The following is a 24,521-nucleotide window of genomic DNA, read 5'->3' as shown; positions in this document are numbered from 1 at the left end:
TTAGCTTGTAAACCACAGACAGCCAATAAACTGGTTTTACTCATAGCAACCTTTGATTAATATTAGGTCCTTTTTTATCTCAATGTAAGATTCAATAAGCTATAATTTCAATCTTACAGTCTACAACTCTGTGTCAAGTATGGAATGGATTTTCCTGATTTATGACACTGCGTAAGTAATTAGCATTACATTTGTTCTCAATATCCTGGAATGTAGAAAGAGAATGAAAATCGGCAAATGCCCTTGTTCTTGGTCACTATTCAGTGATGCCAGCTATAAATCACACACGTGCATAAGTTGTTTGAGCACAGTAGAAAGTTCAGCTTCAATGTCACTTGTGGTTTTGTAATTTGCTAACATGTACAGCATGAACATGGCCACTTGAATGAAATCCAGACTGTCACCTGTAAAACTGTGAGAATCTCAACCTTCAGAGAAAGGGAGGAAAACTGAAGTTAGAGCAGCCAAAACAAAACAAAACTTTCTAAACATTGCATCATGAAGGAGAAAACAAAAACAAAATATTAAAAAGCTAAATCCAGGTACCTGTGATTTTGTATGAAATTTCTCTGTAGTCTGTCAAATCTTCTCCACAGATAAGAACCATTTCTGGACATATTTCTAAGGCTTCAAAGACTGACATTACTTTACTAACCCCACATTTCCTGGCTTCATAATTACAAGTGACCACCATATGTTTCTGATGAACAGCTAAAAGAGAAAAGAAAGAAGCATTATTAGGGAATCAGGAAGTTTACAATATTGAGATTTATGAGAGTATTATATTTTAGGATTGTATCTTAAGTCTGCATGGTTTGACTGTTACTGATCAACGACATGTTTACATTGGTTGCTAGCAACGAGGTGGAGACAATAATGGCAGTCTCTGAATTTATTATGAGTAGACCCTAAGTTTTATAAAATTCTAGAACATCATTTCAGACTATAAACAGTTGTGGTGTAATTAAATTATCCATTTTCTTCTAAGGTGAAAGGAAATTGAGGTCAAGGTAGCATTTCTACCTAGACATAAGGTAATGAGTTTCACAAGGTTTTCCATATATTCAACGAATATCTCAAACAGACAGTCAAAGTTGTGTGTGGTCAGCAGACAGAGAGGTTGCTTGGGTAGGAGAGTGATACTCTCTCTAATCAAAGAGATACATTCTGCAGCCAACTGCAGGTTCCAGGGAGTTTTGTTCTGGTATGGCCAAGAGGCAGAGAATCATCAGAAGTGGATCAACTGCTGGATTTAAGGAACTTCTGAAAACAGGGAAGTGACTAGAGATGGTTACTACAACTTACTACTTGGCAAAATGGGGAATCTGGAACTTATTAGAAGCTGGGAGCAACTATGAACTAATGGCTAAGAATGACTGTAATTCCCAAGGATGTGATAGATAATACCTGTGGAACGCAAGTACTACAGTTTAAAGTATCATTTGTTGACATAAAATGTAAGTATTATTTAAGCATTTCTTTTTTAGTCATTGACTACAGTTAAAGGTTTAAAATGCAAAATCTTACTTAGGCATTCATTCAATTATCAATTAGAAGTTCAAAGATCCTTTTAAAAGTTATGATTCTCTCCACGGGCTATAACAATAGAAATATTTTTGTTCACTCATAAGACTTGGGCATTGATGCCTGGACCAGCATTTATTGGCCATCCACTGGCAATGGTGGTGGTGAGTAGTGGTCTCTCTCTCTCTCTCTCTCTCTTTCATGAGAAGCCCCTTGGTCTGATAAGACTACAGCGACTTTAGTTTCTGTAATCGTTGGGTAGGAATGTGCCAGGCTACAAGGTGGCAAATTGTGTTGGAGTACAATTCTGCTGAAGGTGATGGCTGTAAACGCCTCATGTTGCCCAGTCTTGAGCTACTCTAGATCTAAAGTGCGGCGCTGGAAAAGCACAGCGGGTCAGGCTGCGTCCGAGGAGCAGGGAAGTCGAGGTTTCGGGCATAAGCCTTTCATCAGGAATGTGGCCTCAGCAGAAATGTCGATTCACTTGTTCCTTGGATGCTGCTGGCCCACTTTGCTTTTCCAACACCACACTTTTCGACTCTGATCTCCAGTATCTGTAGTCCTCATTTTCTCCTTACCCCAGAGCTACTCGAAGTATATTCCATTTAGTACGATGATGGTGCCACACAACACAATGGAATGTATCTCAACATGAATACAGCTTTTCATTTCCAGAAGGACTGTGCGGAGGTCAGTCCTATTGATATTTTCATGGACAACCCCTCCAACTGAGCCTGTCTGACAGCTTTTGTCACAAGTTTACCACTGACAGATTTTCCAATCTGTCTCAGCTGTTACTTCAGTGGAAGGACAAGCCAAAGAATTATAGAAACCCTACAGTGCGAAAGCTGAGCTGACTGTAAGAGAAGTGTTTTAAATCAGCAATACATTTGCTTTCATCGAGACATGGCCATATTCACAGGTACTGTGTGAAGACATACTAAATGTAACCAGACAAGGCCAGCAGGGTAAATGCTGTCATAAACACTCTGACATCCGCTGTAAACAGAACTGCTGATGTTTATCGATGCTGATTCTTTACTGGAGCAGCCAAAGACTAACTGCATTCACCACAGACTGCATCTCTCTCTGCATCAAATTAAGTCTTGCTGTGACATTTTGAAAAACCATTTGGGATCCCCTATGGCAAACCATCCCGTGTTGTATCAACCCCCTGCAGATGCAAATTTATCCCACCCACTCTCAATTTATGTCCATTTTAAAACTGACAATTCCCTTTTACTGATTCTTTGGCAAGGTGAAAGAACTCTGTTCACTTTATGTTAGCCCTTCAAATTTTAAAAATATTTTGCTAAATTTCCATAGTTCCGCTGTCATTTTTTTTCTAGAATGGATGAAATACCAGCCTTATGAATATGCCATGCAATATACCAAGCTGCTCCACTCAGCAGAACCTAGTGGACAAAAGACAAAGCTTCTGACAGGAAATCTTAAGGCTTATTATTGTAGACCAGAGTTACTCCTGCAGCTCTGGGTTATTAAAGGATGAATGCCAACTGAGATGCTGTGGCCCAATGCCCATCCAGCCCTCCCAAACAATGCTTCATTCATTAAGTAACCTGACATTGCTTGGATGCCTGGTTTTAAATGGGCTTGAGGCCAGCTGTATATTAATGAGGCCATGCACCAAAAAGGACCAAAGCCAGCTCAGCACTGGCAGTTTTCCAGCTTTCAACTGAGAGATAAAATTCACTCTGTGTAAGAGATGGCATTCGGGGTTGGCTTTATCAAGTCAGTGAGAAAGAGAAGTGTCCTTGGGCATGGGCATAAGGAAGTACAGAGGAGGAGAGATCATGGACCAAACCTTTTTTTGTTCAGTTGACAGCAGAAATGCATTGATCAAATGTGACGTCAGACCCAGCTTGTTACAAGTCAATCAACCACAATGAAAATTTATTGTTATGAATATCATTCTATGCAAAGAGAGAGTTAACATTTGATTACCTAAAGGCTTGCCTTTAAATTCAGGGTTTCGGAGCATTTCCACCTGAGCATAGAAGCAATCCAGATCAATGTGCACAATCACTCTGTATCCTGGGTCAGAGGTGTCTTGGATTGAATCTTTATGGCTATTACCTGGAGTGAAAAACACAACATTCCTTACTCATCTCTTATTCTGTTAGCATTGAAAATCAAGACAGATTTTACATTCCTCATCTCCTATAGCCCTCAAACATACCTTCATTACTTTAATTCTGGCCTCTGTGCATACTTGATTTTCATCTCTCCACCTGGCTCCTATAAACTCTGGAATTTCCTCCAAACCCCTCTTTGCCTTTTCATCTCTCTCACCCTTTCAAATTGTCCTTTAATCATGTCTCTTTAAACCTTTTGGTATGTGCCTGGAAAACACTCCAGTGAAACGATGGCATACTGCATCAAAATGCTATATGAACACAAGTTGTTGTTTTCAAAATCATTTTTGTGTGATACACTGCAAGCGATTTAATCCTTTTAAATAGGATTGCCATGCATTTGGAGATGAATGTCCCAATGTGAATGTACTCACTGGGGTGAGAAATGGAACAAATCTTTACTTTGTGTCTAGTTGCAGTTCAGGTCCAGATATCATATACCGTAACACAACAATTCAGAATTCCCATTTAATTTATCGAGATAAACTACAGCAAACCAATTATCAAGAGGCGTCTTGACTTTCACAGTAATTTAATTATCTTCATCCAAACTGCCTCTACTTAATTCAAAATCAATAGCAACTTCAGCAACCCTCCTGAAAATAGTGTTTAGACTAGATTCCTTACAGTGTGGAAACAGACCCTTCAGCCCAACAAGTCCACACTGACCCTCCGAAGAGTAACCCACCCAGACCCATTTCCTTCTGACCAATGCACCTAACACTATGGGCAATTTAACATGGCCAATTCACCTGACCTGCACATCTTTGGACCGTAGGAGGAAACCCACGCAGACACAGGGAGAATGTGCAAACTCCACACAGACAGTTGCACAAGGCCAGAATTGAACCTGGGTCCCCGGTGCTGTGAGGCAGCAGTGCTAACCACTGAGCCACTGTGCCACCCCACAGTGATAAATAAGTGCTTCATACTGTTAAAACTTTACAGCCAGAACTATAATATGGAGCATTATAGATAGCGAACTTCTAGTTCATGCATTCACAGGCATTCAAGACCGCATTGGATGATTATTTATAAAAAAAAGTGTGTAGGAAAATGGGGAAAAGCAGTCAGGTAAGAGAACTGGTGCAGGTGTGATGGGCTGAATAGCCTCCTTTGATACCTTAAAATTGTCATTCTGTGATGAAATACACAATCACAGTGGGATCACTATCAATGCATTGTTCAGTAACCAGGAAGGTCCCAGACCCAGAGAGAACAAAAGACAAGAAACTTTAGGCTGGTTAGCCTGATCTTAGTCATTGGTAATATTTTAGAGTCCATTAATAAGGATGAGATTGCAGAGTACTTGGAAGTGCATGTTAAAATGGGATAGAGTCTCAATGGCTCCATCAAGGGGAGGTTGTGCCTGACAAATCTTTGATAAGGCTTTGAAGAGACAACAAATAAGTTAGACAAAGGACAGTCAGTGGCTATGATTTATTTGGATTTTCAAAAGGCCTTTTACAGGATGCTAGCTACACAAGAGGCTGCTATACAAAATAACAGCCCATGGTTAGGGACTAGGTCGGGATGTGGTTAGAGGATTGGCTGACTGGCAGAAGGCAGAGAGTGAGGAGAGTGTCTTTATCAAAATGGCAGCTCGTGACTAGTGGAGTTGCACGGAGTCGGTGTTGGAATCATAACTATTCATGTCATGCATTAATGATCTGGATTAAGGAACTGAGGGTATTGCCGCCAAGTTTGCAGATCACACAAAGATACATCAAGGGGCAGGTAGTGTTGAGGAAGAGGGAGGCTGCAGAAGGAACTGGACAGGAGACTGGGCAAAGAAATGGTAGGTGCAATCCAATGTAGAAAAGTGTGAGGTTATGCACTTTGGTAGAAAGAATAGAGGCACAGACTATTTTCTAAATGGGGAAAGGTTTCGGAAATCTGAAGTACAAAGCAACTTTGGAGTCCTAGTTCAAGATTGTCTTAAAGTTAACATACAGATTAGATTACTTACAGTGCGGAAACAGGCCCTTCGGCCCAACAAGTCCACACCGACCCGCCAAAGCGCAACCCACCCATACCCCTACATTTACCCCTTACCTAACACTACGGGCAATTTAGCATGGCCAATTCACCTGACCTGCACATCTTTGGACTGTGGGAGGAAACCGGAGCACCTGGAGGAAACCCACGCAGACACGGGGAGAATGTGCAAACTCCACACAGTCAGTCACCTGAGGTGGGAATTGAACCCGGGTCTCTGGCGCTGCGAGGCAGCAGTGCTAACCACTGTGCCACCATGCCGCACAGGTTCAGTGGCAGTTAAGATGGCAAATGCAATGTTAGCATTCATTTCAAGAAGGCTAGAATACATCAGAGATGTACTGATGAGGCTGTATGCGCTGACAAGGCTTTGGCCAGACCACGTTTCGAATATTGTGCACAGTTTTGGGCCTTATATCAAAGGAAACCCCTTTGAGGGGCTCCAGAGGAGATTCACAATAATGATCCCAGGGATGAAGGGCTTGTCGTATGAAGAATGGTTGAGGACTCTGGGTCTGCACTCAATGGAGTTCAGAAGGATGAGGGGAGATTTGATTGAAACTTCCAGAATACTGATAGGCCTGGATAGAGTGGACATGGAAAAGATGTTTCCACTGTAGGAAGGAGTAGAATCTGAGGGCACAGTCTCCGAGTGCAAGGCCGATCCTTTAGAACTGAAATGAGGAAGAAGGTGGCGAACCTGTGGAACTCACTGTCACAGAGGCTGTGGAATCAAAGTCATTGAGTGAATTTAAGACAGACATAGATAGCTCCTTGATTGCTATGAGGATCAGGTTTATGGAGAGAAGGCAAGAGAATGGGAAATATATTAATCATGATTGAAGGTGGAGCAGATTTGATGGGCTGAATGGCCTAATTCTGCACTTATTTCTTATCGTCTAATCATTTATGATCTGTGCTGACTTAGCTGATCTCAGCAATGGTATAGTAGGCACTACAATTCACCTCAGCAATCTTTGTCTTGAGAGAAAAAGTGCCAGAGTTGTCACATGCAAAATTACAAACTGTGGACTAGATCTTGACTTTTTGTGACAATGTGGTAATGGAAAAACAAAAGGGAAAGACTAGAAGCAGCTGCTGCCTCGCTCTCACACGTTTTACAGTGTTGCACAAAGTCAAGCCTGTGTGTGGGAATGTTGGATGAGAATATGGCTAGGCTTCCCCAACCCTTTACAGTCAAATAAATCTACTAATGTTCACTGCATTGATTGGGATATCAGAAGGCAGGTGATACTCATATGAGAGTGTCTGTCTTCAAACCAAGCACAGACAAAAGGGGTAGAGAAAAAGAAAATTCATTCAGAAACGGTAGACTGATGTTGTAATGAATCACAATTTGCCTGGATTGGAAAAATATGATCCCATTGACTCCAGAGCTAAACAAATCGGCAAGTCTGAGAAGTCAAAAAGATTTTTTGAAGGTCCTTTGTTTGTACTAACAAGAAGCGTTGTACTCAGTGGTGAATTAAATTTTCAAGCTGTTTCAAATCTCTTGAGGGCTTTCAGCAATGACTGAGGCAATTCTGCAAAAACTATTTATGCATTACTCACTTCTTGAATTCAACTGTCAAATCACGAAAAGAAAAATGTTGACACTTGCTGAAATTAAAGCCGGAATGGATGAGGAACTGGTTATTTTGGGGGGATGAACAGCTGCTTGTTTTTCAACACAGCAAATACATAACATAATCCTTCATACAGCACTCCTCACATAGAATGGTCAGGTGAAATGTATAAGAGATGGAGAGAAAATGGAAAATGGGAGTAGTGACAGGAATGCTGAAATCATAGAATCATATGAAACAGAGGCCATTCAGCTTATCATTTCTGCACTGGCTCTCTGAAGCAGCTATCTAATTAATTCTGCTTCCCTTCATTTCTTTCAAAGCACTGCAAATCTTTCCTTTCCAATTCACTCATGACATTACTAATGAAACATGCCCATCAAGCATCCATTATTTAAGCAAGATGATAAGGAAAAACCAGGAACTACTAACCGGTCAGCCTGACATCAGTGTTGGGTAAGTTATTGGACGGGAGTCTGACGGACTGGATTTACCTGTATTTGGAAAGGCAAGGACTGATTAGGGATAGTTAACATGACTTTGTGAGTGGGAAATCATGCCTCAATAATATGATTAATCTTTTTGAAGAAGAAGATTGATGAAGGCAGAGGGGTAGACGTTGTCCATGTGGACTTTAGTCGGCCATTCGATAAGGTTCCGCATGGTAGACTGGTCAGCAAGGTTAGATCACATGGAGAGCTAACCATTTGGATACAAAATTGGCTCAAAGGTAGAAGACAGGCAATGGTGGAGAGCTGCATTTTGGAATAGAGGTCTGTGACCAGCAGTGTGCCACAAGGATCATTGCTGAGTCCATTGTTTTTTATCATTTATATAAATGATTTGGATGTGAACATAGGAGGTATGGTTAGAAATTTTGCAGATGACACCAAAATTGGACAGCGAAGAAGGTTACCTCAGAGTAGCTTAATCACATGGGCCAGTGGGCTGAGGAGTGGCAGATGGAGTTTAATTTAGATAAAGGTCTTTTCCCTGGGTTAGGGGATTCCAGAAGTAGGGGGCATTGGTTTAGGGTGAGAGGGGAAAGATTTAAAAGTGACCCAAGGAGCTACGTTTTCACACAGAGGGTGGTGCATATATATAATGAGCTGCCAGAGCAAATGGTGGAGGGTGGTCCAATTACAACATTTTGGGCATAATTCCTGATGGAGGGCTTATGCCCGAAATGTCAATTCTCCTGCTCCTCAGGTGCTGCCTGACCTGCTGTGCGTTTCCAGCAGCACACTCTTCGACACTGATCTCCAGGATCTGCAGTCCTCATTTTCTCTTTCTCTTTCTCTCTCTCTACTTAACAGGGGCTGGGCAAGCAAGGAAGGTAAAAGGTAGGAAGCCCCAATTCCTTGTGCATGGGAGGAAAAATGTTCTTCAAAGGTAAATCTCTGCACGAGTTCTTCAGGATATTGTCCTCAGGCCAAGCAATTTCAGTTGCTTCATCAATGACATTCCCTCCATCATAAAGTCAGACGTGGGGACGTTTGCTGATGATTGGTGCTGAATATTGCACACTCATCACTCCTCATATACCATAAGACTATAACAAATAGGAACAGGACTAGGCTGTTTTGTTCCTCAAGCTAGCTCTGCCATTCGATAAGATCATGGCTGATCCAACATTTCTAATATCCACTTTCCTGATTCCTACTTATTAAGAATCAATTTATCTCAGCCTTAAATATACAGAAGGACTGTAACCCCACAGCTCCCTGTGGCAAGGAGTTCCAAAGATTCTCAATCCCTCTGACAGAAGAAATTCTCCTCATCTCAACCTTAATGGTTAAGAAATAGAAGGAAGCATATGTAAGGTATAGACAGGATAGATTGAGTGAATCCTGAGAAGAGTGTAAAGGCAGTAGGAATATACTTAAGAGGGAAATCAGGAGGGCAGAAAGAGACATGAGATAGCTTTGGCAAATAGAATTAAGGAGAATCCAAAGGGATTTTACAAATACATTAAGGAAAAAAGGGTATCTAGGGAGAGAATAGGGCCCCTTAAAGATCAGCGTGGAGCTGCAGAAAATGGGGGAGATACTAAGTGAGTATTTTGCATCAGTATTTACTGTGGAAAAGGATATGGAAGATATAGACTGTAGGGAAATAGATGGTGACATCTTGTGAAATGTCCAGATTACAGAGGAGGAAGTGCTGGATGTCTTGAAACGCATAAAAGTGGATAAATCCCCAGGACCTGATCAGGTGTTCCCGAGAACTCTGTGGGAAGCTAGAGAAGTGATTGCTGGGCCTCTTGCTGAGATATGTATCATCGATAGTCACAGGTGATGTGCTGGAAGACTGGAGGTTGGCAAACATGGTGGCTCTGTTTAAGAAGGGAGGTAAGGACAAGCGAGAGAACTATAGACTGATGAGCCTGACGTTGGTGATGGGCAAGTTGTTGGAGGGTATCCTGAGGGAGAGGATGTACATGTATTTGGAAAGGCAAGGACTGATTAGGGATAGTCAACATGGGTTTTTGTGTGGGAAATCATGTCTCACAAACTTGATTGAGTTTTTTGAAGAAGTAACAAAGAAAATTGATGAGGGCAAAGCGGTAGATGTGATCTATATGGACTTCAGTAAGGCATTCGTCAACGTTCTCCACGGGAATTTGATTAGCAAGATTAGAACTCACGGAATACAGGGAGAGCTAGCCATTTGGATACAGAACTGGCTCAAAGGTAAAAGACAGAGGGTGTGGTGGAGGGTTGTTTTTCAGACTGGAGGCCTGTGACCAGTGGGCTGCCACAAGAATCGGTGGTGGGTCCTCAACTTTTTGTCATTTACATAAATGATTTGGATGCGAGCATAAGAGGTATAATTAGTAAGTTTGCAGATGACACCAAAATTGGAGGTGTAGTGGTCAGCAAAGAGGGTTACCTCAGATTATAACAGGATCTGGACCAGTTGGGCCAATGGGCTAAGAAGTGGCAGATGGAGTATAATTCAGATAAATGCGAGGTGCTGTATTTTGGGACAGCAAATCTTAGCAGGACTTATACACTTCATGGTAAGGTTCTAGGGAGTGTTGCTGAACAAAGAAACCTTGGGGTGCAGGTTCATAGCTCCTTGAAAGTGGAGTCGCAGGTAGATAGGATAGTGAAGAAGGCGTTTGGTATGCTTTCCTTTATTGGTCAGAGTATTGAGTACAAGAGTTGGGAGGTCATGTTGCAGCTGTACAAAACATTGGTTAGGACACCGTTGGAATATTGCGTGCAATTCTGGTCTCCTTCCTATCGGAAAGATGTTGTGAAACTTTAAAGTATTCAGAAAAGATTTACAAGGATGTTGCCAGGGTTGGAGGATCTGAGCTACAGGGAGAGGCTGAACATGCTAGAGCTGTTTTCCCTGGAGCGTCAGAGGCTGAGGGGTGACCTTATGGAGGTTTACAAAATTTTGAGGGGCATGGATAGGATAAATAGACAAAGTCTTTTCCCTGGGATCGGGGAGTCCACAACTAGAGGGCATAGGTGTAGGGTGAGAGGGGAAAGATATAAAAGAGACCTACAGGGTAAATCTTTCAAGCAGAGGGTGGCATGTGTATGGAATGAGCTATCAGAGGAAGTGGTGCAGGCTGGTACAATTGCAATATTTTGTTTGGAGGGACAGGGGCCGGGTGCTGGCAGGTACGACTAGATTAGGTTGGAATATCTGATCAGCATGGACGGGTTGGATCGAACGGTCTGTTTCCATGTTGTACATCTCTATGACTCTAAATTGGTGCCTTTTTATTCTGAGACTATGCCATTCAGTTCTGGACTCTCCATGGAAAACAACCTCTCTACATTACCCCGTCAAGCACCTTAAGAATCTGACATGTTTCAATGTGATCACCTCTCATTCTTCAAAATTCCAGTCATTCGAGTTGCAACTAGTTTAGCCTTCACTCAAGACAATGGCTCCATACCATGGATAATCTTTGTGAACCTTCTCTGAACTGCACCTGAAGCAATCCATTCCCAAATGCAGCAAGGCCTCGATAATACCCAGATTTTGGCTGACAAGAGGCAAGCTGCATTTTTCCACATAAAGGCTAGGCAAGAGACATCTCCAACAAGAGAGAGTCTGAACATCACCCCTTGACATTCAGTGACATTCCCATTACTAAATCTCCATTATCTTAAGGGAACTAGAGATGGGCAATATATAGTATCCAACCAGCAGCACCCACTTTCTGTGAATGAAAAGAAACTAAAAACCATGAATCAAAGACAAGACTATTAAGGTCTGGGGAAATCATTTTACAGAGAAGTGTCATCCTTTGGCTTAAGAAAAAGACTGAGGAATCTGAATGTGTTTCTTATTGACAAGGAGGGAACTGAAGTTGGTTGGTTTAAGAGGAGATTTGATTAAAGTCATTATTTTTATGTTCCCTTTGAACAGAAAGCAGTGAAATTATTTGCCTGCAGAACTTGTCTTTCTTAAATATTTAAAGTCTGTCTCCTGGAAAATTTGTGAATCATATACAAATGAACAGGGATATATTTTAACTTTGTTTGTAGAATGCAGAGTGGCATTTAAATAAAGCACCCTGCACATGCTGAGGTTCCAGTTCTTATCGTCACTGGATAGTTGAAGCATACAACTGTTCGGGTAGTAGGGCACGTCAGAGAGTCTTGTAAAGATCATTTCATCCTGATTGATATTTTAGGGGAGGACTGGGTGGAGGTGGGCGGTGAGTATTGAGGTGGGTAGTGAGTATTGAGGTGGGCAGTGAGTATTGAGGTGGGCAGTGAGTATTGAGGTGGGCGGTGGGCATTGAAGTGGTGGGCGGTGGGCATTGAGATGGGCAGTGAGTATTGAGGTGGGCAGTGAGTATGGAGGTGGGCAGGCCGGGGCGGGGAGAGGGGCGGGCACGCCGTTTCACTGCTGAAGAATTGCTGAAAAATGTGCATTTTTAACTTCCTTTTATGGGATTAAACCAGGCCAGACTTCAGCACAAGATACAGAAGTTATTTCTACCCAGCTCTCATCTGGATCAGCGGTCTGTCTGAAATGCAGTTGGGCTTGATAGCAGCAACCAGTCTTGGGATAATAAACAGCTCTCGACATATATGACACTCTAATGCCATACAATGACCATCTCTAACAAGAGAATTTAATCATCTCCCCTTGACATTCAATGATGTTACCATCACTGAATGCCCACCATCAATACCCTGGGGACTACCACTGATCAAAAACTGAACTGGGTCAGCCATATAAATACTGCTGCAACAGGAGCCGGTCAGAGGCCAGGAATTTTGCAGAAGTCATTTGGATCCTGACTTCCCAAAGCCTGTTCACCATCTTAATGGGAGGCGATAGCCTAGTGGTAATATCATTACACTATTAATCCAGAGATCCTAGTAATGTCCTGGGGACCTTGGTTCAAAACCTGCCATGGCAGATGGTGAATTCAATAAATATCTGGAATTAGGAGTCTATTGGTGACCATGAAACCATTGCCAATTGTTGGAAGAATCCATCTGGTTCATTAATATCCTTTAAGGAAGGAAACTGCTGTTTTTACCTGGTCTGGCCTACATGTGACTCCAGACCCACAGCAATGTGGTTAACAATTAACAGCCCTCTGGGCAATTAGGGTGGATCATAAATGCCAGCCTGATCAAAAAAAATCTACAAGACACAAGTCATAAGTGTGATGGAATACTCCCCACATTCTTGGGGTGAGTACAGCTTCAACAACACTCAAGAAACTTATTGCCATTCAGGACAAAGCAGCCTGCTAGGTACCTCAGCCATGAACTTAAATATTCCCCAACCCCCCACCCCTTATGACTGACTCTCTTTCTGAACCATCTACAAGATGCATTGCAGCAGCCTTGGCACCATCTTCTAAACTGATAACTTTACCACTTTCAAGGGCCAGGCTAAAAGGATAGCAGATGGTAGGCAAACCACTACTTATAATTTGTATTCAAAGTTGTGCACAATCCTAGTTTGGAGATATGTTCATACAGAAAATTCCTAGAACTTGTTCGCTTACAGCATTTAAGAGTGTAGCTGCACCATATAAAATTGCAGTGGTTCTGGAAGATAGCTCACCCAATTAGGGATGGGTAATAAATGTTGGCCTACTCAGTGATGCCGACCCCATGAATGAATTTTTTAAAAACGGCTGAAAGAAATTCTGGCTTTCGCTGGGCTTTCTTGCCACCTGCTTTGAAGAACACGTTAAAGTTGAAGAGACAGGATACCAGCGGTTTAGTCAATTTTAACTGCCCATATTCTGCGCAGCTACTTTCGATATTACTCATTGTATTTCCGAGCTCCAGCTGTCTCCTAGTACTCACAACTTTTAGAAGCCTCTTTAAAGAACTCTGTCACTGTTATGACTGCTGAAATGCCTATTTGTAAGACAATACCCTGCATAACTGAGGTCAAAACTTTGGTTGATTTCTTTGGAGTAGAGAGGGGGAGGGGAGGACCTGATTGAGGTGTTTAAGGTTCTGAGGGGCATGGACAGGATGGACAGAAAACAGCTGTCACTAAGAGTCAATAACAAGATGGCAGACGTTTAAGCTGAACAACAGGAGGGAGCTTGAGGAGATATGGTTTCACCCAGAAGATGCTAGGATCTGGAATGCACTGGCTGGAACAGAAGTAGATGTGGATAACCTCACAACCTTACATGGATGAGACTTGCTCATAGCCTTGAACCATAACATTCAAGGCTATGGGCCTACAGCTGGAAAGTCACATTTCATCTTGATGGGCCGTAGGGCCTCTTCTGTACTGTGGCCTAACCAATTTTAAATAATTCCAGCATTATATCCAGTTTTATACTCTATATTTCATTCAATAAACAGGAAGTGTTCCATGTGCTTCCCTCTCCACCTTATCTAAATTTCCTACCATTGAGAAGCACCTATGGACATGCACTCCAAGGTCTCCCATTTCTGCGCCCTTCAGTTCTCCCAGAATCACAGAATTGTAACGTTGAAGGAAGCCAGTCAGCCCATCATGCCAGCACTTGTTCTATATCCTAATGCCAGTCTCTGCACACTCTGCATCTAACGCCCTTTGAATGGCACAACAGAACCTGCCTCTACCACATTTCCAGACAATACATTCCATACCTTAATGACTTTCTGTGTGAAAGGAAGCTTCTTCTCACATCACCCTTGCCTCATTTGCTTCACTTTAAATTGATGTCATCTCGTTCTTGTATCTTTTATGAGCAGAATCCGTTTCTCCTTATCTCTTTGTCCAGCCTGCTTATGATTTGAATACCTGTAAACTCTCCTCTCAACCTTTTTCTCTTCAAGTAGAATAGTCCAATTTCTTCAAATTATCATAACTGAAGTTTCACATTCCTGGAACAATTCTTATAAATTGCTTCTGCTCTGTCTGCAATGCATTCACATCTTTCCTATAATGCAGTGCCCACAATTGTATACAATACTCCACCTGAGGTATAATAAGTATCTTAAGCAGCCCTCCAAGGGGCACAGTGGTAATTTGGCGCACTGACCTCTACACCACTGAAACCAATTCACAGACACCTCCTCCCACTGTCCCCCTTGATCATGACTTCACATCCCATCACCAAACTATTATTTCCCAGAATATCCATAACCATATCACCTCAGGAGGTCTCCCACCCATAGCCTCCAACCTCATAGTCCTGAAGCCCTGAACCCCCTGATTCTACTTCTTACCCAAAGTTCACAAACCAGACTGCCCCGGTCGACCCATCCTCTCAGCCTGCTGCTGCCTAACCAAACCTATGTCTCCATACCTTGACACCGTCTTGTCCCCCTTGGTCCAGGATCTCCCCACATACATTCGAAACAGCACTCACACTCTCCAACTCATCCACGACTTTCGGTTCCCCATCCCCCAATGCCTCATCTTCAGCATGGACATTCAGTCTCTATTCACATCCATCCACCACAACGAAGGCCTCCAAGCCTTCTGTTTCCTCCTCTCCTCCTGACCCAACGAGTACCTTTCCACCGACACACTCATTTGATTGGCTGAACTGGTCCTCACCCTCAACAATTTCTCCTTTGAGTCCTCCCACTTTCTTCAGACAAAAGGGTAGACATGGGCACCTGCATGTGTTCCAGCTATGACTGTCTCTTCATCTAGTACGTGGAACAGTCCATCTTCAGCAGCTACACCGGCACCATTCCCCACCTTTTCGTCCACCATCTCTTGCTCCCATGAAGAGGCTGGACAGTTCATCAACTTCACGAACACCTTCCACCCTGACATCAAGTTTACCTGAACCACCTTGAGTGCCTCCCTCCCCTTGCTGAACCTCTTCTTCTCCATTTCTGGTGACCAACTCAACACAGACATTTACTTCAAATTTACTGACTCCCACAGCTACCTTGACTACGCCTCCTCCCATCCACCTTCCTGTAAAAACACTATGCCTTACTCCCAATTCCTCAGCCTCTGCCACATCTGCTCCCAGGAGGACCAATTCCATTCCAGAACATCCCAGATGGCCTCTTTCTTCAAGGGCTGCAATTCCCCTCCCATGTGATCAACAATGCCCTCCAGCGCAACTCCTCTACTTCCAACACCTCCGCCCTTGAACCCCACCCCTCCAATTGCAACAAGGACAGAACCCCCCGATCCGTACTTTCCAACTAACCAACCTTCAGATACAACACTTCATCCTCTGCCATTTCTGTCACATAGAACATAGATCATTTCAGCTCAATACAGGCCCTTTGGTCCTCGATGTTGTGTCATCCTGTAGAACCAATCTGAAGCCTATCTATCCAAACAATTCCATTTTCATCCATATGTTTATCCAATGACCATTTAAATGCCCTTAAAGTTGGCGAGTCTACTACTGTTGCAGGCAGTGTGTTCTATACCCCTACTACTCTCTGAGTAAAGAACCTACCTCTGACATCTGTCCTATATCTATCACCCCTCAATTTAAAGCTATGTCCCCTCATGCTAGCCATCACAATCTGAGGAAACAGCTCCCACTGTCCACCCTATTTAACCCTCTGATTATCTTATATGTCTCAATGAAGTCACCTCTCAACCTTCTTCTTTCAAGAAAACTGCCTCAAGACCCTCAGCCTTTCCTCATAAGACCCTCCCTCCATACCAGGCAACATCCTAGTAAATCTCCTCTGCATCCTTGCCAAGCTTCCATATCCTTCCTATAACGCAGTGACCAGAACTGTATGCAATACTCCAAGTGCAGTCGCACCAAAGTTTTGTACAGCTGTTGTATGACCTCAGAAGTTCAATCTGTCTACCAATAAAAGATTACACAGCATATGCCTTCTTAACAACCTTATCAACCTGGGTGGCAAATTTCAGGGATCTATGTATTTGGACACCAAGATCTCTTTCCTCATCTACACTATCAAGAACCTTATCATTAGCCCAAAGTTAAAAATCACACAAAACCAGGTTATAGTCCAACAGGTTTAATTGGACGCACACTAGCTTTCGGAGCGACGCTCCTTCATCAGGTGACTATCAGCTGATGAAGTAGAGTTGTTCCGAAAGCTAGTGTGCGTCCAATTAAACCAGTTGGACTATAACCTGGTGTTGTGTGATTTTTAACTTTGTACACCCCAGTCCAACACCAGCATCTTCAAATCTTCATTAGCCCAATACTCTTTATTCCTGTTGTTCCTTCCAAAGTGAATTGCCTCACACTGTTCCGCATTAAACTCCATTTACCACCTTTCAGCCTTAAAGTTGGCGAGTCTACTACTGTTGCAGGCAATGTGTTCCCTCTGTAACCTGCAATCCTTCTGAACTATCCATAACTCCACCGACCTTACTGTCATCCGCAAATTTTCTAAACCATCCTTCCATCGCATCATCGAGGACATTTATAAAAATGACAAACAGCAGTGGCTCCAAAATAGATCTTTGCAGTACACCACTAGTAACTGAACTTCAGGAAGGATGTTCCCCAAAAACCTGTGTCTTCTTTCAGCTAGCCAATTTCTGATCCAAACCTCTATATCACCCTCAATCCTATGCCTCTGTATTTTGTGCAATGCCGACCATGGTACACATGTTCAAACACCTTACTGAAATCCATAAAAATCACATTGACTGCTTTACCCTCATCCATCTGTTTGGTCACCATCTCAAAGAACTCAATAAGGTTTGTGAGGCACAACCTACCCTTCACAAACCAGTGTTAACTATCCCTAATCAACTCATCCCTTTCTAGACGATTATAAATCCTATCTCTGATAATCTTTTCAAAACTTTTACCCACAACCACAGTAAGGCTCAGTGGTCTATAATTACCAGGGTTGACTCTACTCCCTTTCTTGAACAAGGGGACAACGTTTGCTATCCTCTTGTTTTCTGGCACTATTCCTGTCACCAATGATGACACACAGCCAGGGTGGCACAGTGGTTAGCACTGCTGCCTCACAGCACCAGAGACTTGGGTTCAATTCTCGCCTCAGGCAACTGTCTGTGTGGAGTTTGCACATTCTCCCCGAGTCTGCGTGGGTTTCCTCCGGGTGTTCCGGTTTCCTCCCACAGATTAGGTGAATTGGCCAAGCTAAATTGCCTGTAGTGTTAGGTGAAGGGGAAAATGTAGGGGAATGGGTCTGGGTGGGTTGGTCTTTGGGGGGTCGGTGTGGACTTGTTGGGCCGAAGGGCCTGTTTCCACACTGTAAGTAATCTAATCTAATCAATGGCCAGCAATCTCCTCCCTGGCTTCCCAGAAAATCCTAGGATACAGCCCAGGGGACTAATCTATTTTCACACTTTCTAGAATTGCTAACACCTCCACCCTGTCGAGTCTAATAGCCTGCAGCTCAGTATTCTCCTCAACAGCATTGTCTTTTTCTAGAGTGAATACTGACGAAAAATACTCATTTAGCGCTTCCCCTATCTCCTCAGACTCCACGCATGAATTCCCACTACTATCCTAGATTGGCCTTAATGTTTCTCTAGTCATTCTTTTACTCCTGATAAACCTATAGAAAGCTTTAGGGTTTTCCTTGAACCTACCTGCCAATGATCTTGCATGTCCCCTCCTGGCTCTTCTTAGCTATCTCTTTAGGTCTTTCTGGCTAAGTTGTAACTCTCAAGCACGCTAACTGAGCCTTCCCGTCTCATCCAACATAATCCTTCTTCTTCCTCTTGACAAGAGATTTAACATCTTTAATAAATCACGGCTCCCTCGCTCGACCACTACTTCCCTGCCTGACAGGTACACACTTATCAAGAACACACAGTAGCTGTTCCTCGAATAAGCTCCACATTTTAATCCCTGGCAGTTTCCTTCCCCATTCAATGCATCCTAAATCCTGCTTAATCGCATCATAATCGTCTTTTGCCCAGCGATATCACTTGCTCTGCGGTATATCCCTGCCTCCTACAAACAGACCCCACCACCACAGATATATTTCTCTCCCCACTCCTATCTGCGTTCCACAGAGACCATTCCCTCCATGACTGTCTTAAAGAGTCATAGAGATGTACAGCATGGAAACAGACCCTTCAGTCCAACACGTCCATGCCGACCAGATATCCCAACCTAATCTAGTCCCACCTGCCAGCACCCGGCCCATATCCCTCCAAACACTTCCTATTCATATACCCATCCACATGCCTCTTAAATGTTGCAATTGTACCAGCCTCCACCACATCCTCTGGCAGCTCATTCGATACACATACCACTTTCTGCCTGAAAAAGTTGCCCCTAAGGTCTCTTTTATATCTTTCCCCTCTCACCCTAAACCTATGCCCTCTAGTTCTAGACTCCCCAATCCAAGGGGAAAAGACTTTGCCTATTTATCCTATCCATGCCCCTCATAATTTTGTAAACCTCTATAAGATCACCCTTCAGCCTCCGTCGCTCCAGGAAAAACAGTGCCAACCTGTTCAGCCTCTCCCTGTAGCTCAGATCGTCCAACCCTGGCAACATTCTTGTAAATCTTTTCTGAACCCTTTCAAGTTTCACAACATCTTTCCGATAGGAAGGAGACCAGAATTGCATGCAATATTCCAACAGTAGCCTAACCAATGTCCTGTACAGCCGCAACATGACCTCCCAACTCCTGTACTCAATACTCTGACCAATAAAATAAAGCATACGAAACGCCTTCTTCGCTATCCTATCTACCTGTGACTCCACTTTCATGGAGCTATGAACCTGCACTCCAAGGTCTCTTTGTTCAGCAATACTCGCTAGAACGTTACCATTAAGTGAAAAAGTCCTGCTAAGATTTGCTTTCCCAAAATGCAGCACCTCGCATTTAGCTCAATTAAACACCATCTGCCACTTCTCAGCCCATTGGCCCATCTGGTCCAGATCCTGTTGTAATCTGAGGTAACCCTCTTCACTGTCCACTACACCTCCAATTTTGGTGTCATCTGCAAACTTACTAAATGTACCTCTTATGCTTGCATCCAAATCATTTATGTAAATGACAAAACGTAGAGGGCCCAGCACCGATCCTTGTGGCACTCCACTGGTCACAGGCCTCCAGTCTGAAAAACAACCCTCCACCACCACCCTCTGTCTTCTGCCTTTGAGCTAGTTCAGTATCCAAATGGCTAGTTCTCCCTGTATTCCATGAGATCTAACCTTGCTAATCAGTCTCCCATGGGGAACCTTTTTGAACGTCTTACTGAAGTCCATATAGATTACATCTACTGTTCTGCCCTCATCAATCTTCTTTGTTACTTCATCAAAAAACTCAATCAAGTTTGTGAGACATGATTTACCACGCGCACAGCCATGTTGACTATCCCGAATCAGTCCTTGCCTTTCCAAATACATGTACATCCTGTCCCTCAGGATTCCCTCCAACAACTTGCCCACCACCGAGATCAGGCTCATTAGTCTATAGTTCCCTGGCTTGTCTTTACCACCCTTCTTAAACAGTGGCACCACATTTGCCAACCTCCAGTCTTCCAGCACTTTACCTGTGACTATCGATGATACAAATATCTCAGCAAGAGGCCCAGCAATCACTTCTCTAGCTTCCCACAGAGTTCTTGGGTACACCTGATCAGGTCCTGGGGATTTATCTACCTTTAGCCGTTTCAAGACATCCAGAACTTCCTCCTCTGTAATCTGGACATTTTGCAAGATGTCACCATCTATTTCCCTACAGTCTATATCTTCCATATCCTTTTCCACAGTAAATAGTGATGCAAAATATTCATCTAGTATCTCCCCCATTTTCTGTGGATCCACACAAATGCCGCCTTGCTGATCTTTGAGGGGCCCTATTCTCTCCCTAGTTACCCTTTTGTCCTTAATATATTTGTAAAACCCCTTTGGATTCTCCTTAATTCTATTTGCCAAAGCTATCTCATGTCTCCGTTTTTCCCTCCTGATTTCCCTCTTAAAGTATACTCCTACTTTTTTTATACTCTTCTAAGGATTCACTTGATCTATCCTGTCTATACCTGACATATGCTTCCTTCTTTTTCTTAACCACACCCTCAATTTCTTTAGTCATCCAGCATTCCCTATATCTACCAGCCTTCCCTTTCACCCTGACAGGAATATACTTTCTCTGGATTCTTGTTATCTCATTTCTGAAGGCTTCCCATTTTCCCTTTATCTGTGAACATCTGCCTCCAATCAGCTTTGGAAAGTTCATGCCTAATACCGTCAAAATTGACCTTTCTCCAATTTAGAACTTCAACTTTTAGATCTGGTCTATCCTTTTCCATCACTATTTTAAAACAAATAGAATTATGGTCGCTGGCCCCAAAGTGCTCCCCCACTGACACCTCAGTCACCTGCCCTGCCTTATTTCCCAAGAGTAGGTCAAGTTTTGCACCTTCTCTAGTAGGTACATCCACATACTGAATCAGAAAATTGTCTTGTACACACAAGAAATTCCTCTCCATCTAAACATTTAACATTATGGCATTCCCAGTCGATTTTTGGAAAGTTAATATCCCCTACCATAACCACCATATTATTCTTACAGATAGCTGAGATCTCCTTACAAGCTTGTTTCTCAATTTCCCTCTGACTATTGGGGAATCTATAATACAATCTCAATAAGGTGATCATCCCGGAGCCATGTTTCCGTAAGTGCTATGATATCACAGTCCCATGTTCCTAACCATGCCCTGAGTTCATCTGCCTTCCTTGTTAGACCCCTTGCATTGAAATAAATGCAGTTTAATTTATTAGTCCTACCTTGTCCCTGCCTGCCCTGACTGTTTTGACTCACTTCTGTTCTCAGCTGTACCCGTCTCAGATCGATCTCTTTTCTCATTGTTTCCATGAGTCCCATCCCCCCCACCTTACTAATTTAAATCCTCCCAAGCAGTTCTAGCAAATCTCCCTGCCAGTATATTAGTCCCCTTCCAATTTAGGTGCAATCCATCCTTCTTGTACAGGTCACTTCTACCCAAAAGAGATTCCAGTGATCCAAAAATGTGAATCCTTCTCCCATACACCAGCTCCTCAGCCATACATTCATCTGCTCTATCCTCCTATTCCTGCCCTCACGAGCTCATAGCACTGGGAGTAATCCAGATATTACTACCCTTGAGGACCTCCTTTTTAAATTTCTACCTAACTCTCTGTAATCTCCCTTCAGAATCTCAACCTTTTCCCTTCCAATGTCTTTGGTTCCAATGTGGACAATGACCTCTTGCTGGCCCCTCTCCCCCGTGAGAACATTCTACATCCTCTCTGAGACATCCTTGATCCTGGCACCAGGGAAGTAACACACCATTCTGCTTTCTCTCTGACGGCCACAGAAAAGCCTGTCTGTACCTCTGACTACAGAATCCCCTAACACAACTGATCTCTTGGAAGCCAACGTACCCCTCATTGCATTAGAATCAGTCTCAATACCAGAAACTTGGCTGTTTGTGCTACATTCCCCTGAGAATCCATCACCCCCTACATTTTCCAAAACAGCATACCTGTTTGAAATGGGTATATCCACAAAAGACTCCTGCTCTAGTTGCCTACCTCTCTTACCCTTCCTGGAGCTAACCCATCTAGTTGACTGTATCTGAGACTTTTCCCCCTTCCTATAACTGCCATCCATCACATACTGTTGCTGTTGCAAATTCCTCATCACTTCTATTTGTCTCTCCAACTGATCCACTTGATCTGATAAGATTCGCATCCAACAGCATTTATGGCTGAGATAATCCGCAGTAACCCTTAAACTCTCTTTAAACTCCCACATCTGACAAGAAGTACATATCACTGTAAAGGCCATTTTTGCTCCTTCACAATCTATAGACCCAGAAAATAACACCGTCTTGCTCTTCCAGCACCACTTATCCAAAATCTGGTTTCCAGCATCTGCAGTCATTGTGTTTACCTTATTCCTCTACAAACACTGCCACAGGTTAAATTAATAGCTATGGATTATATTTTAAGTTTAATCAAGAGACTTATCTCCAAAAACATATAATCAAGATAGAATCCACTGTACCCACTACTGCAGCCTTTCTCTTGGACAGACTTAAAACAACGATTAACTTATCTGATTCTGTGCTGTGAACTTCGCACAACAGTTCCTCCAACATTAGTTGTGAACTTCACTGTTCGTTCATTTTCCCAGATGCACTCCGATGTCCAGCGATACACGAATTCAAACAGCAAAGGCAGTAACTGTGCAGGTTCTCTCTCTCTCCTGCACTGTCCTCACCATTTGCTTCCTTTGTCTGCTCTTCTCCCTTTTAAAAGTGCTGTTGTTTTGACTTTTTTTTCACAAAGTTCCAAAACAATGCAACAGCATATAAAACAGTAATTGCTGTTCCTGGAATTTGAGGAAATCACCTCCAACACCTAAAACACCTCAAAAGAAAGAGCAGCTCTAACAGCCAGAAATTTTTCCTGTCCTCCATCTTGGATTACCGAGAATACATAAGTCTTGTTAGGTCCCGCTCCCCAACCACCCACCCTCCACTCCCAGCACCTTTCCTTTCCACCACACGGTAAAACCTGTGCCCACACCTCCCCTCCTCACCTCCATCCAAGGCCCCAAAGGATTCTCCCACATCCAACAGAGATTCTCCTGCACCTCCACACATGTCATCTACTGTGTCCGTTGCACTTGATGTGGCTTCCTCTACATTGGGGAGACAGGACGCCAACTTGCAGAACGTTTCAGAGAATATCTCTGGGACACATGCACCGGACAACCCCACCGCCCTGTGGCTGAACACTTCAACTCCCCCTCCCACTCTGCCAAGGGCATGCAAGTCCTGGGTCTCCTCCACCACCAAATTCTTGACACCCAAAGCCTGGAGGAAAATTGCCTCATCTTTTGCCTTGGCACCCTCCAACCAAACGGGATCAATGTTGATTTCACTAGTTTCCTCATTTTCCCTGCCCCCACCTTATCCCAGATCCAACCCTCAGCACCACTCTCTTGAACTGTCCTACCTGTCCATCTTCCTTCCCACCCATCCGCTCCACCCTCTCCTCCATTCTATCACCATCCCCCCCCCCCCACCTCCACCTACATATTGCATTCCCATTCCCAGCACCAACCTCCTCCCATTTATCTCTCAGCCCCCTTGGGCCACACCCCTCATTCCTGATGAAGGGCTTATACTTGAAACATCTACTCTCCTGCTCCTTGGATGCTGCCTGACTGGCTGTGCTTTTCCAGCACCACTCTTTTTGATTCTTGTCCTCTATGCTCCTGTTAATAAAGCTGAGAACACCGACTAACTGCTCTCTTTACCTATCCTGCCACCTTCAATTAACTGTTCACTCTGCTTCTGAATATCCTTTAGAATTGTATCCTTTATTTGTATTGCCTTTCATTGTTCTTCTAACCAAGTGAATCACCTCCCAGTTCTCTGTCTTGAACTTCATCTGGTCATTCCACCAACTTGTCAATGGTCTGTTGTCATTACCTCCATAGCTCTCTCTGCACTCCCCAAATGCGTGACTTCACACTTTGAATTCCATTTGCTCAGTCAACCAAATCATTGATACACCTCTGGAATCAAGAACTTTCCTCTTCACTTTCAGCCACACAGCTAAATTTGCGTCATCTAAAATTTTTTCAATCTAAGTCCAAATCATTAATGTACACTACATACATTAACAAACAAGTAGCAAGATACCCAGCATGAGAAACCATTTTCCATTTGCAAAAACATCCATTACCAATTACCCTATTCTTCCTATTGCTGAGCCAATTTTGGATTGAATGCTCACATTCTCTTCGTCCCATTAGCATTTTTTTTCCTGGCCAATCTGCAAAGTAGAATCTTGTCAAACACATTACAAAAATCCACATAGACAACATCCATTGCACCTAATGTATGC

The 24,521-nt window shown here is 43.2% G+C and overlaps 1 protein-coding gene across 1 annotated transcript in view; it reads right to left on the bottom strand.

The window, feature by feature from the left end:
• poli (polymerase (DNA directed) iota) overlaps nt 1–24,521 on the bottom strand; it is a 76,796-nt gene that overhangs the window by 46,576 nt on the left and 5,699 nt on the right. Inside the window, exons 2-3 of the mRNA XM_060829060.1 lie at nt 3,490–3,621; nt 547–711 (exon numbers count right to left, since the gene is read on the bottom strand). Coding sequence (XP_060685043.1) covers nt 547–711; nt 3,490–3,621 — 297 coding nt within the window. The remainder of the gene's footprint in view (nt 1–546; nt 712–3,489; nt 3,622–24,521) is intronic.

The sequence above is a fragment of the Hemiscyllium ocellatum genome, chromosome 1, assembly GCF_020745735.1.
Source record: "Hemiscyllium ocellatum isolate sHemOce1 chromosome 1, sHemOce1.pat.X.cur, whole genome shotgun sequence".
NCBI lineage: Eukaryota > Metazoa > Chordata > Chondrichthyes > Orectolobiformes > Hemiscylliidae > Hemiscyllium > Hemiscyllium ocellatum.
This window is presented reverse-complemented; position numbering and strand designations above follow the sequence as displayed.